We start from the raw sequence: 14954 nt of genomic DNA, 5'->3' as shown, positions 1-14954 counted from the left end.
CATAAGATATTGGATGTTTACTGGGTTATAATATAAATTTTGTTATTAAAAAACTCAAGAGTTATGAAATAACTTTTTAACTTTTTTTTATATCGATCGATTTTTTTATTGGTGTCTTTTATGCCTACCTGTTTTATTACGACGTTACAGTTATTCTTGCAGGCGTAAAGTGATCCCGTAAATGAAGCCTTATATTCTTATCTTTTTCCTTATTGTTGACGATTCTCGTGTTGTAAGACGGGTCGGCGGCAATAGCAATTCTTACGCGCCTTCTTGCGCACGGGCGAGACGTGTTGCCGCCGCCGGTAAAAGTATCTTCCGAAGGGGCAGGCATCAAACAACCCCCTACTGCCGGAATCGTCGCCGGCATTGCGCTCGCGCAGGCCTGAGCGCGCGCGTGTCCGCGTTCATCGTGCGGTATATACGCGGTGTCGAGCAGTAGCACCGGCACCACCATCAGCACCAGCCAGCATTCAGCAGCAGTAGCCGCGACGTGGCTGAAAGGGGGTTTCCGACGGGGATGCCGACGTATTGAGTTTCGTCGCGGAGTGTCGTGCCCGATCAGAGTCGCGCGAGTTCAGTCGGTCCCCGGCGTTTGTCCTCGCGACGTGTGTCTGGTGTGGGTGCTTTCGCGCTCTCGTCCCGAACGGGTGGAAAAAAAACTGGCCCCGACTCGACGACTGGCAGTGGCGAACTTTCCGAAAGTCCTCGTCGAGCGGGCGCATTGAGATCGGGGTCCCGTTTCCGCCGTACACGCAGTTCCGCAGGTGCGCGATTTTCGATCCCTCCCTTCCTCGAGAAGGATCTCGGACGAAGGATCTCGTCGTAAGTTCGCGCGCGTGAGATCAGCCGAGACAAGTTGCAAGCACGAGTTTTTTTGCTCTTCCTTCGTTCTTGTTCTCCGGAACGATTGTCGCTCCGAGGGGCAAAAAAAGAAGTTCGGGATCGGTTCAACGCGGTCGCGCGGATATGTTCTCGTGTTACACGTCGTGACAACGTGTACGAGGAAGATTGGAGGACTTGAAACCAACGAGAGTTGATTACGTCGGTCACGTGACGAAGTCGAAGTTCTCTTGACGGACGTTTGATTTCGAATTTGTAATCTCGATCGACGCGTTCGTACAACGTGCTAAATACATTATACAATATACCGACGATTTTGCTGTTCGTCGCGGGATCGAGATTTCTCGCGGTTCTGGCGATCGATCGAAAACGTACTTAAAAGTTGCTTACATGTCAATCCCTTTTAATTTATAATAAATAACGATATCTGTCGCATCAATATCTTTTCGCGTCTTGGCATACAATACTCGAAAAAAAATTCATTCAATTATCCTAAAAATAATACAAGTTCGTTATTTTCTTAAGTTTGATATATTTGTCGCGATGTTATAAAAGAGTTTCTATCAGTAAATTTATGTATTGTTTTAATACGATATTATTATTTAAATATTATTTTATATAAAAGTAACATTTATACTCAAGACTCTCAGAACGGTCTTTATCGTTATTTTAGCAATTTCAATTTTGCGTCTGTATCGCTTTCAGAATAACCCATTCAATCGCTGGTAATTTCAACGACTTATCGATTTAGCGAACGTCGTTCGCTCTGGTCCGACTTGATTTCGGTAATGTTACCGTCCCGCCGATTCCGTATTTTCTTTCTGCAACGTTGAAAAATGACGGAGAATACTTTACATCGTTTGCGTTTCCCGCGATAATGACGCTCGATGCGCGTAATTCTCAGTGCGATGAAAGAAACGTGCGTTTTCTTCTTCGGCATTGATTAACGATTCAGCAAACCCGTTCGGCTCAAGCGTGAATTCGTACGAAATCCGGCGGCGTGCGGATCGTTCGATAGATTTATGACGTACATTGACGATCGTTTGCTCGGCGACCGCTCGTCCCGGAAGTATAATATTTCCGAATCGATCGTACGTCGCCGATCAGAAGCCACGAATAATCGCGTTGTCACCGGCGTGTACCGTACGCGTGATTACGCCGATAAATCTTTGCCGCTTGGTATAAAGGGCAGAAGCAGAGATATTCTCCCATTCAGGAGATACGACAAAATTCAAATATTTCCGTCAGATTAAAGAATGTTATTAAATGTTAGTTAAACATAATGACAATGATAATTAAAACATTATTTTTTAGATGACTGTTACAATAGTTTTATCAACTGTTGCGCACATTCTTTCTCATAATTTATTTCCAATTAGATAAAATGGATCTATTTTTTTAAATTAAAGTATAATAATTTAATTGTTATTATAATAACAATAATTTAATTATTATTATTGTAAACAGTCCACATTTTGGAATTTATATAGAAATATTATTAGGCACCAAAATTCTCGACCGCGACGACTCTTCTTAAATTTAATTGTGTGATTCACTTACGCGATCTGATTCAACTTATTATATTGTAAATAATTTTTATTTTCGCCTATTTATAATAAACTAGATTTGACAGAAAAAACTCAAGTAAATGCTCTGTAAATCTCAAAACGGGTTTTTTTTCTTTAAGAAATGCGTATAAGTATGGATTTCTAGAAATAAAGTAAATGTATTAAGCCCTTTCTATATCAAGTATCGAAGAAATCACGCGGCTGCACCGCGCGTCGAAGTTATTGGCGCTAATCACTCATTCTGTCCGAAACCCCGTCGGCCGTCCGTAAACATAATTGAAAAATACCAGAGAGCAAAATAACGCACGAGTGCTTCGGCGGCGGCGATCCGTTCCCGGCAATAGCAACGGTGGAAACGACAACGGTGATTTTCTACGCGATTTTGTAATTCGACGGGAGGACCGTCGCATAAAGTGGAGTGATACAAATGTTTTATGGACATCGGGACATCACGTTGGTAGCATCTTCGTCGACTCATCGATAGTTGCGGCGCGGGTGGTTCAAAGGTGATCACAAAAGATCGTCGACGATATGTCCCCGAGAATCCACGGACTTCCGTGAAAAAGTACGTATTATCTCTCGTTCAGGCGGCGGGGAGAAGATGGGAGGGAGGAAGGGATGTACGGGGGTTAACGTATCGGCGATTTGGAGCCTCTGCGACCGGCGAGAGTTATAGACCAATTCGATGGTGTAATTCGAATAGTGCCTTATTTATTAAATTTAGTCAAGCGTTATGGAGTACTATTGCCGTTGCAATTCGCCTATTATCGTTGGTTCGATCACTACCTTCCGGTATTGCTTGGCGCAGCCGCTTTTAGTTTTAGCAGGGCTTTTAGTCAAAGTGTCACAATTAAATAACTTGTAACGTACTGCAGCTCCCAATTTACGATGATAAATCAACAAGGATTTATGTGTTATACGCGTATATTTAATACTTTTATATGTTATTACGTATTTATTGTAAAATAAAGAGAACTCTGTAGAGCCAATTAAAATACTTATAGACGATCGGAATAATTACGAGAGCAGTAGAGGATCGTGGGGTCTTAAGTGCTAGAAGTGAGAACGAGGGGTCCCGAATTCGAATCAACTTCGTTAATTTTTCCAGAATCTCGCTAAATGACACTTCTTATCGTGCAAATAGCAAGTCGTTGCTTGGTTCTGTCCCGATTAATTCCCGTTAGCTTAAATTCCACATTATATGATACCGTTTCGTTAAAGTATTATTAATATACTCATTGATTATTATTACGCTGAGAAAAAAAATTGATTGTACGAACTAAATTTGTATAGTTTATTTGTATAGTTGTTTAATCCAATGGTTGATTCAACAATTCTTTAATTGCACAAAGAAAAGTATAGTAAAGTTCATTCATGTCAACCATCAAAATTTTTTAATCAAGAATTAACTAAACCAACTCAATTAAATTATTTTGTTCGAAATACTAGTAATATTTATTTGCATGTTATTTAGTTATCCAAGTAATATATTTGTTTCAAGTATTAAATTGACTAAACGATGCTGATGGGAATTACAAATATTGTGTATTTTTAATCGAACGGTTGAGTTAAATACGATAAATTTTTGTTAAAACAAAATAGTTGAGTTAAAAAATAGTATTTTGTTTATAATAGTAACGAATTATTTTGTGTCATCGTAGTAACGTTTAGTTGAATGATCGGACTAAATATATATTTTGGTAAGATGAAATAAATTTTGCGTTTTTTAACAAATTTTTTTCTAAGTGTAGTACTCATAGATTTAGGGCGATTACTCAGTCATTAAAATCAGGCATATCAGATATTTTCCACATATTTTTATTTATCATTCTTTGGAAAATCCCAGTGGAGCTGACGCTTCGAGAGTGGTGACGTAACACGTCACCGATCTTCTCATCTCGCGCTTACACATCCTCCGCCTCTTTCTTTTCTCTCTCTCTCTCTCTCCCTCTTTTTCCGGTGATACCACTCCGACTTTCCCTCGATGACTTCAAACGGGTACTCGGCCAAGTGCCTCGGTACTCTCGAGTCGAAGAGCTCTTGGAGTTACAAAGACATACGCGTTGTCGATCAAGCAGATGTATTCGTGCATTTCTTTTCATTGCAAAATAAGCACACGTTATCGATGCTTATGATATTATCGCGCTTTCGTGCTTACGCGCTCTTTTGAATTTCTGAACGTGATTTATAATTGCCGCACGCATAATGCCAGTATTCGTGCGACTCGCACACAAAACACGCCTACGGTCGTTTGTCGAGTTTCTGTAATCTCGAGATCTTGTTTGTCGCGGTGTACACAAACCCCGTTAGTAACTGCAACTTTCCTCGTTAAGAAATGCTGATCTGAATGAGCTCATTCTTACGGTTGTTCGCTGTATTCGGCAGAAACTCCCGTGAAAGAGTTTCATCTACTCTTTGCAGAGGTTCTTTTTTTTTCTTATGCTTTTCTTATCGTTTTTCCGCCTTTCTCGTTCTCGCCGCCTTAACGGCGGCGGTCCGCAGTCGCCGCTCGACGCCGGTAGTTAAAAACTTTTAATAATAGATAAATGAGCTGAGCTGCGATTGTCCCCGAGACTTGTTCGAGGTGCGACTGCGAGTTCCCAATCATTTTTGTGGGGAAATTCTAGAAAAAGGATACAATCCCGTGATGAAACTAGATGTTCTACTTAATGAGAAGAAGAATGATATACGTCTGAAAAAGTTCCTCATTGTGCAAAGAAAGATTTATACGTAGGTATACAGAATTGTCAACTGTTAAAATTACAACAATGAAAAAAAAAACGTGTCATATTGAATCAAAATTTGTAGAATGGACAGATCATCGTAGCATATAAAAATAAAACTATACTTCTAATAAAAATACCGAGTTGTATTTCTAAATCTCATGTACCTCATATATTATAAACAATTTGCTATAGGGTAAGGGCACTAGTTTTAGATCATCTTAAGAATAAAAATTCATATTTATAAAGATCTTAATTAATCAATAACATATTTAATAGTTTTTAATTAAGAATACTTTATAGATTTTATTTAATTTCAGTCCTACTTTATATTTTATAATTTTAATTGAATAAAATAATGAAAATTATCCACATTTAAACCTCTGGATCTAGTTTTGGGTCAATCTATCCGCGAAACATATTTAATTTTAACTGAACATGATGTAATTTTTTCCATTAAATCTAATGTTATACCTGCTGTAAAAGCCATGAGGCAATTCTTATAAATATGAAACTTTGAACGAAATTTTTAAGGAAACTAAAAATTTTTGGAGAAACTATACCTAAATTGATGTTTTACGTTTTACTTTACGATATCAATAAAATGTACAGCATTGTTGTTATTGAACTAGAAACAATTGATGATTGATAAAGTTAAAAATAACTTGTGGTATACAATCGATGAAAAATACAATAATTATTTAAATATAATGAAATATCTGAAAGTGTCGGTTTCACATCTAATGTCCTTAATATCATTTTGACATCTTACGTATTTCTTGATGTTGCAATTTTAATAGTTAACACAGTGTATAGATACTAAAAAACTAAATATTTCTTTCACACTTTTATTATCTTATTCCGCTCGACAAACATTTTGATCTTCTCGCTTTAACATTTCTCAAACTTTGGTAATTAATATCGAACTTGTAAAACCGTCGTTACGATGAAATGGGCGGTGAGAAAGTGATATTTTTGATTTTATTACGTCGTACGTCGTGCGACATAGCGATAATTGCGTGTGTGGCTATGCAGGCGCATGCACGCACGCCGGAGCGTGTGGTTCGGATCGCGTGTCGGCAATTATCCGTGGCAAAACGATACTGAGGATACCTACGTGCCGGTGAGAGGGGGCAAGGGGGCTTTTCAGCCTGCTCACTTCCGGAATGCAATTACGAATGTTTTGTCGCGTCCGAGGCGCGTATGCGCACCGTTTACGATTTGATTCGCGGAGTTTTGCGCGGAGATCCGCGACGCCGCACCGTGGCGGGACAGGATATACCGCAGGCGAGGACGCTGATATCGAGGGCGCAACGAACGCAATTACGTATGTAACCCCCTTGCCCGTAGCCGAGAATTTATGATCAGACCCGAGACATTGTGCTGTGTTTTCCCCGCGATGCGGGATACGCGTTTCGCGTGCGCACCGATGTTCCAATAATCGCTAAAATTTGGGAATTAATTCGATAATTAAACCTGAATTTGTCGGCAAGATAATCTTATGATATGTAACGATGAAATTTCATATCACGATATTGCATTGTAGTAGACTTAAAAAAAAAAAAGATATTTCGATGTAATTTCAGATATATGCGCAAAAATATTTAATACGGATGAAATAAATGGAATTCTATACTTTATGTAAGATAAATATCTCTAATATTAAATTGAGATTAATATAATATAAAGGTAAAAAAAAATCTGGATAAAAAAAATACAAATTGTATTTTGAAGAAAATAAAGGCTTTGGTTGAGGCAGCAAATTGATATATCGCGATATGCTTTAAGGTACAGATTATTTACCATGTTACAAGTTTCCAGCTAAAAACGCCAACATTTTCAACATTGTGCACAACGCTTTATTAACCGGTTGACATTACCTGTCATATATATCATATTTCGCTTAAATCGTGCGAATTAACGAGATTTATCGCATCGGCGGACGGCGCCCCTTTAACTTTATCGGCGGAGTTTATTTTCCGCAGCCGCGTTTATTGCGAGTCAGCTCTCGCGACAGACGTTCATCGAAAGAGACCGGACTTTCCTCACCTCGCAAACTTTCAATCGACTCGATGCCGCCCCCGCTCCTCTCTATACACACGCCCGACGGCTATATAAAAATTCCGACGATGCACAATCGTACAAGTTTCGGCAACTTCTTATACTCTGACTCTAATATTATTGGATGCAAAAGTTCACCCGATTGGAAATCAATTTATCTGTCCATACAACATGATATAGAAGAATGTTACACAATCTACTTTCATCTATAAACATCTTTCAAATCTTTAGATGTTTTTTTTGTACAAAATGAATTGACCACGATCTTTATCCAATTGCCAACGCAAACATAATTTTAATCCTCGACAATGTTCAATTCTCGAAAGAGGCGTACTGTGTATTTATATAAGAAAATATCGCCTCGCTGTTTGATACATGAAATAGCTAATTGAAGTTTGATATCGCTTCCGTCCTGCTTTTTCATCGATTACGTCATAATCGCTAATCGCCAGATAGACAAAAAAAAAGAAGACGCTTCGGTGGACGAGTATACCAAGTTAGATATTGGCGATCGTCCGCGCGCGTCGTACAGCAAGAAGTCGTTGTAACGTTTCTTCTGCCCCAGCTGTTTTTCTCACCCGTGCTTTTATGACGATGGATAATAAAAGTAATGTCCGTCGTAAAGAAAATAGAGACGTCGTCCTGTATCGAACGTTGATGCGGGCCCGGCTGTAACTAGAGCTGTCTCTCGGCTCGTGGAGCCAATTGTGCTGATGTTTTCGGCTGCTTTTACGTTTACAATATACGAGTTAATCGCAAACATTATTAACGTCTCTTGCTAAACGTTTGATAACCGTTGGAAATGATAGAAAATCACTGTGACAGTTTAGTAATAAAATATTATCTGTACATCGCTCATTTGTTGTAACAATGATACAACTGAAAAAAATCGAGTTTTCCAAAACATAAGTTTGAATGTTTGGAAACAATTAAAATTTTGTGATATTAATTTTGAAATGCAATTGTGATGTAATAACTGATTGTACAGGCATTGAATTGTACTGATTGTACATGCATTGAATGAAAGCATCATGTATGCTCTTCTAAATATACAATTATCTTTTTATTTTTTATATTTCCATTTTTTTTGATAGCTACTAAAAAATAATAATTTTTGAGTTATGTCATAAATACAAAAATGAGCAAAAATGAGCAACATTTTATTTATAGATATCCTTGAACCTTCGATGTTTATGACTGTGACACACTCGATATGTTTCTTTTACTTTGTATGCTGTAATTTTTTAATTAATAAAGATGCATTTACTTGTTACCGTTATATTTATTAAATTAATGTTTGACGTTTTGATTGAAAAAATCTGTTAAAAAGCGACATAAAAGATTAATTAGCTACGCTGGATGTTAATGCTTATATATATATATATCATTAGGGCTCATTAGCCCTTTATGTCATTCTTTATTTTATTTTTATAATTTTATTTTTTCGATCCGCAATCAATATTTATTTGAAATACAAAAAAAATAATGGCCAGAACCGAGCATAAAAGGATGGTTAATAAATCAAAATAAATTCATGCAAAAGTCATGTTAAAGGCATGTATTCAATAAAATTCGAACAAGTTTCGACTTTATACTTATTTATTTAAATTTTAAAATTTGTTATATGTTTATTTTTATGCAATATTTGTACATAAGACTCACAATCAGTGTGTTGCTTCTGTGATAAAGCATAGTATGACACCAAAGGATTAATACACTTGATTGATTTGCATTTCCTTCCTTCCCTTCCTCTACATTATGCATTCACAGTACGAATATAGCATTATTCGATTATCAATGCCATAAATTAATTACCATAATCGGAAGTCATTTATGAAAATCACTAACCTAGATTTGATTTTCCATCAGTTCATATGTATATAAATGTTTCCGAAATATTTGTGTATAAAAGACGTGGCTTGTGAGTATCAACAATTTTTTCTGATTGATTTTAGTTTCTAGTATCAAATGAGCTTGTCTATCCCAATTCCTGTAGATTGTGGAAAATAGAGATAACGATGTTTAGTTTGATTAGTTTGAAAAATTAATTGGAAAATCACTTGGCGCCATGTGCGTTAATTGATTAAAGTAAGAACGTGATTTAAGTCGACAGACCGGCTATACGTCGATCGGCGTATGCGGCCCCGCAAAAATTTAACTACTTTTGACGTCGCGTGTGTTTACTTCTCACAGTTATTGCCGCGTTGTTTCGGGAAAACAAGCCGTCGCGCGTCATCCGATTTATGCTTATCGACGACAGATCCGACAAATTCGGAGCGTGCCGCAACCGTCACGGCGCGGCGCAATGGGATTGCAGACGCGTATAACGGAAACGGTGGTGGAAGTGCGCTGGGTCAGGCTGGACGAAGGAGGAGGAAGAGGAGGTGGAGGAGGAGGAGGAAGGAGCGGTAACGGACGTACGGCGGTACGGCGGAAGCACCGCGAGCGGCCGATTTCCCGGATTGGCCTGACGTTTAATGAACGCCGGCAGAGACGTTTTGATTTAGGGGACAGTTTCATTCCGAAGCGGGGCACAATAACCGCCAATTTGTAAATCGCCTCGTAAATCTCCGACCGTCGCAGAGCCGGGAGCGACCGACGCAACGGCGCGCCGCGCCTGGCCGCGCCGTGCCGTGCCGCGCCGCGGTGAATCTCGACTTGTACTACTAGCCGGGCAACCGGGCCAATTGCATTAAACTATCGACGCGCCGTTGAAAGAGATCAACTGGCATTACAGTAGCAACTGTAAACAGTAACGCCACGGCAATATAATGATAGCACCGGTACGTGCAATAACGCAATTGATATGGCACCGTTTAGTAATTGGACCAATTAGAAATTGGACCAATTACCAAACAGTGTCACATCAATCGTGCTATTGCCATAACAATCACTATTAGCGCCTGAACATAGAACGATGTCGTACTATTAAGTAATGATATATTAAGAATCGATTCTTGTGTATTTTAAAATTGAAATGACGATAATATTTTGCAGTTAAAATATAAAAACAAGGATAGATTACATGCATTATGAAGGATATTCACTCTTCTGTCTGTACTATAGTGTTGGTTCAATTCGATGCAGTATTTTAATAGTTTTCTATTTATTTGTAAACACTTGTTTAAATATTTACTTGTTATTATGTACTTGTTTAAATATTTAGATAATTCTATGTGTCTTTATACTTTTTATTTTCTTGAATTCCTTAAAATTAAGAATATAAACGCGTTTTATATTTTAACTAGTTTTTAGGTTTCAGGTTTAGGTTTATTACAGTCATCATTATGCTGATATCTCGCCTATTATATCTATAATTTTATATTACTATACTCTTTTGTTCCATATTATTTATTAAATTATATTATTTTTTTGCGTACTACTAACAATACTGCATTCTCTATTAATTTCATTTAGTTAATTTTATATTATTTAAATTTGTTAGTTTATTTTAGATTTAATTTTCATTTCTACTTGTTTATCAACTATCTAATTTATTTATATTTTTATATTTATTAGTTTATTTCGCAACTTATTTTATATTTCCACCTAGCGTTCATATTACTTGTAATTAGTTTTAGTTCAGGTTTACTTTAATTCAGGTTTCCAGCATACTGATATTTCGCATATTGTATATACATGTTCTTATATTATATATTATTGTTTTTTGATGTTTCACGCTTCTTCAATGCACATCAATAAATTTGTTATTATCATTATTATTATTATTATTATATAATTTTACAAAGTTAATAATAACAATATGCACTTAAAATAGGAACAGAATATTTTTAAAACTATTTATTTGATTTTATTTAACAGATAATGATATTAATATACATTTACTAAGAAAAGTTCCCTGCTAAAAGAATTAATTATCAAAATTTTGTCTTAACTTTGGTTATGCATCTCATAACTATTCGGCGTTCGGTCTCTCGGATGCTCGTTTCTCGAGCGTAAACATAGCTGTGTATGCCTTCAAAGTTTAGCATGCACTAACTGCGGTCTTCACCGAGTAGACGTGACATAACACGAAGATACCTAAACTACGTGACTCCTTGCGTGACACGCTTATGTATTTGCATATAATCAAGGTGTCGGAAATCTCAACGTTTGACAACTGCATACGTTTTCTTTGTTTGCATTTTTTCCTCCGAGAGATATGTTATACGTATATAATTGCGATATATCAAAATCGCGTTTCATTTAATCTATTTGCACTTTTTATCAGATACAAAATTATGTATTCAGAAATGTGTCTCGCGAGTAAAATTTTAATAACCGATAAAAACTTGTGACGCATTAATTATATTCTTTGCGGTACATTATTCATATTTTCTTTTTCAGATATCAACATTAACATTTAACTTGTCGTTTTATACGATTCTTTTAGACTGTATTCACTAGTCTTTAATTATCAACCATCTTATTGTTCTATATTACTGTAAATAGAAGAAACAGTATCAACGGAGAAACCGCCCGGAGCTATCCATGCAAAGCCATTTTTCCATGAGCCTGTCACGAACAAGTTTACGAGAAAAATAGATAAAGGAACGCGAGCGTTACTATAACGGTGTTACGTAACTGAGTTTGCTAATTATGGAGCGAGCGCGATAGTAGAAGTGAATTCAGGGTTGTGGCGACGCAGGCCATTTTACTCGAGTATCAACGTAGCATCGTTATGGAAATCCCTGTTATATATCTAGTAAGACTCGTGATAACATTATGAATTGCGCATTACGCGCGTAATATTAGAAGGCTCTTTGCACTTTAAATATCCGTATAATGGTCTGTAAAAAGAAAAAAACTTTCGTTGTGCATTGTGCGAGCTTTATCTGGGAGATATCTAATAATATTAAAAAGAGAAAGAGAGAGGAGGGAGAGGGATAAATCAAATTAGGAAACTCGTAATTATAAGGAGAGATGATAGATATGAAATATGTGTTGCGTGCATTAATTTAGATTTATATAAATGTAGGATGGTAGATGAAGTACATCGTTCTATATGTCGGGATGTATATCAAATGAAAAGCCCGGCACACCGTTATGGATTTAGATAAAAGGGTCTCTCATCACTCAGAAGCTCCTATTTATCTATATTTTGAATAACGTATTTCTCTTCCCGTATAACGTATGCGTCTCTATACAAAGCTATTCCCGAGCTTACATTGACGATGCGTCAAATAATTACGGCTTGATTCGTCGAATTGCCTTTAGCCAATATAATCTTCGTATTGCCGGTGATCATCGGAGCGTATCAATATCGAGTACAAATTCGGAGCATAAATGGCAGTCGCATCTTGTCGAAGCGATGTACATACGTGCACGTATTTCAAGTCGATAAGTCTGATTAACATTGGACGTTCGTTAATTACTGTATCCTTGTGCATTACACTGACTTAGCCATGCGTTAATGATTTCACGGTTGTGTGCGTTTCCGACCAATCGGCATATTGCAACATTGCAATATGCATTTGGCTGTGCACATTATGCTAGGACTGACGTGTACATACGTACGCTCCTCCGCGCCCGTGTATTGTACCAGATTTATATCGTGCCTTTAGTGATACGAGTAAGGGTTATTTGCTGAAGATCACTAATAGCCTATTATACTAATAAATAATCTACGATCTCACGGACATGAGTAGTGTTCAACGCCCGCGGTAAATCGTATTATTGATGGTAAATACATCCTGTCGCTTACGATCGCTCTCACATTTAATTTCCATGCTTTTCTTGATTTACTCCATTCTGTTGAAAAAAATGTAGATAACTCTTAACTCGTAAAGGCTACATCTCTTTTGAATGGTTTTGTTTAACTCGAAGTTTCGAAAACAATTACGTTCTTCTTTCGAAATTTTTTTTCGAATATTCTCAATCGATTGGTCAAAAAATTTTACATTGAGAAACACATTTTACTTTAATTTTGCTTTTTATTTTTAGAAGATATAAAACTTTAAAACGCTTGGTGCGAAAATTTGCACTCAGGTGTCCTTTATGGGTTAATAATGCTTCATAGCAGAAATTTTCTATTAAGAAAAGGATGCAGCCTTGGCCATAAGTATAAGAAATCTCTCACAAATTGATATAAACGTTCTATGATATATCTAACAAAAAATAAATTAAACAACAATTTGATAAAAAAATAAGATTTGTTTTTATAACAATTTTAGTATTTTGTTAGTTCTCTTTTGGCTTTTATTACCTCTTCCAGGAAAATGCAATAAATTGAGGGTGCTTTATACTTGTAACCGAGGCTATATTTGACAACATTTTCTTTATTAATTTCTTTTCTATGATTGACTGAAATTTTTGTTCTGTTACAGATTAAACTTCGGAATTTGTAGTGACTATCGACGGAAAAATGGCAGACCGACAGAGAAGGAGTCGATACTTGACCATCAGTATACTGCATATTATCACAATAATGTGCCAAGGTATGTGGATTTTATTTCGGCATGCTTAATAATAATTGGGAATAATTATTTAAACGTGAGAAATTTTTGAACATCCGTATAGAGTATTCGTGGTAATAATACAATATATATGCGATACGATAGCTATAACATGATTAAATCTGCCGTGGGGCATAAATGTTCGAATACACGAACATGTTTCTAGTGAATTTAATTCTCCGATTTACAATATTTACACAGTGACAAATATTACCGGGTTTAGTTCGTATTTGTGTTTCGAGATCTCCACGTGAATAACGCAGTATCACATCCGGGATTTGTATATAATGCAGTACTAGTATTATTTTCCGTATTCGAATGTAACTTACGTACACGAGACTTCACTTTCGGTAATTACGTGCTGCTGCCGAGGATAAATTTGATTATTTGGAAGCCTAACGCATGTCGAAACGTTATTACAGCTCGATAAGGCACGATTGTGTTATACAATTAGAATTGTAATAATCATTCATAACACGAAACTATGCGGAACAGGCATGTATAATTACATTAGGTTTGTCATGTATGAATGGCGAAAGGTGATTACTGCAACATCTGCTAGAATCGTTTCAAAACAATAGGATTGTATTGCGTGCCGTTGTTCTCTATACCTCCCTTCCTTAAACCGGCTGTTTATTGCGATAATTAATTATGAAAATTTGACGTTTTCGGCTCGATTTTTAGTCGGGTCTTTTGGTCGGACAGCACACAACAGCACGTATGTCCAAAAGTGAGTCATAAGACGTCTTATAATTTGATGTCTGAAAACCGTTTAAGTGACGTCTCTTTATAGACGTTTTATGCCCCATTTACGGACATAGATATGTTGCTGCTTGGATTATATTCATTTATGCGTATCCATCGATGCATGCTGCTCTTTGACTTTAAATCGAAGAATCTCATTACACAAAGAATGGGCGCGAAGTTACGGAAAGTTACGGTTAGTTCTTACGAAACATACACTGTTAAATCTATAATGTCAAATTTAACTTTATTTAAATCGCCACGGCTCCTACTTAATAAATAGTTATTCTTTAACTAAAACAATAAAGATAAATAATTTTAAACAATTCAAATTTAGCCCAAATTTAGGTTAAATACTATTTGTTTTATTTAGAAATAACTCGTATATTGTTTCAGTTAAAAATAATTATATATTAATTAGGATTTAAGTGGTGGTAACTTACTTATTTAAAAATAACTATATATATTAAGGACTTAAATAGGGTTAAATTTAACACTATAGATTTAACAGCGTAATGCGAAAATTTATTTTACCTATTCCTTATCTAAATTCGCGCATT

The 14954-nt window shown here is 36.4% G+C and overlaps 1 protein-coding gene across 1 annotated transcript in view; it reads left to right on the top strand.

The window, feature by feature from the left end:
- The first annotated feature begins 744 nt into the window (after window positions 1-744).
- The window catches only part of LOC105450647 (lachesin-like), a 366968-nt gene continuing 352758 nt past the window's right edge, over window positions 745-14954 (top strand). Inside the window, exons 1-3 of the mRNA XM_011690577.1 lie at window positions 745-825; window positions 2702-2976; window positions 13522-13632. Of these exons, the coding sequence (XP_011688879.1) occupies window positions 13560-13632 (73 nt within the window). The 5' untranslated portion in view covers window positions 745-825; window positions 2702-2976; window positions 13522-13559. The remainder of the gene's footprint in view (window positions 826-2701; window positions 2977-13521; window positions 13633-14954) is intronic.

The sequence above is a fragment of the Wasmannia auropunctata genome, unplaced genomic scaffold, assembly GCF_000956235.1.
Source record: "Wasmannia auropunctata unplaced genomic scaffold, wasmannia.A_1.0 LD336059.1, whole genome shotgun sequence".
Taxonomy (NCBI): Eukaryota; Metazoa; Arthropoda; class Insecta; order Hymenoptera; family Formicidae; genus Wasmannia; species Wasmannia auropunctata.
This window is presented reverse-complemented; position numbering and strand designations above follow the sequence as displayed.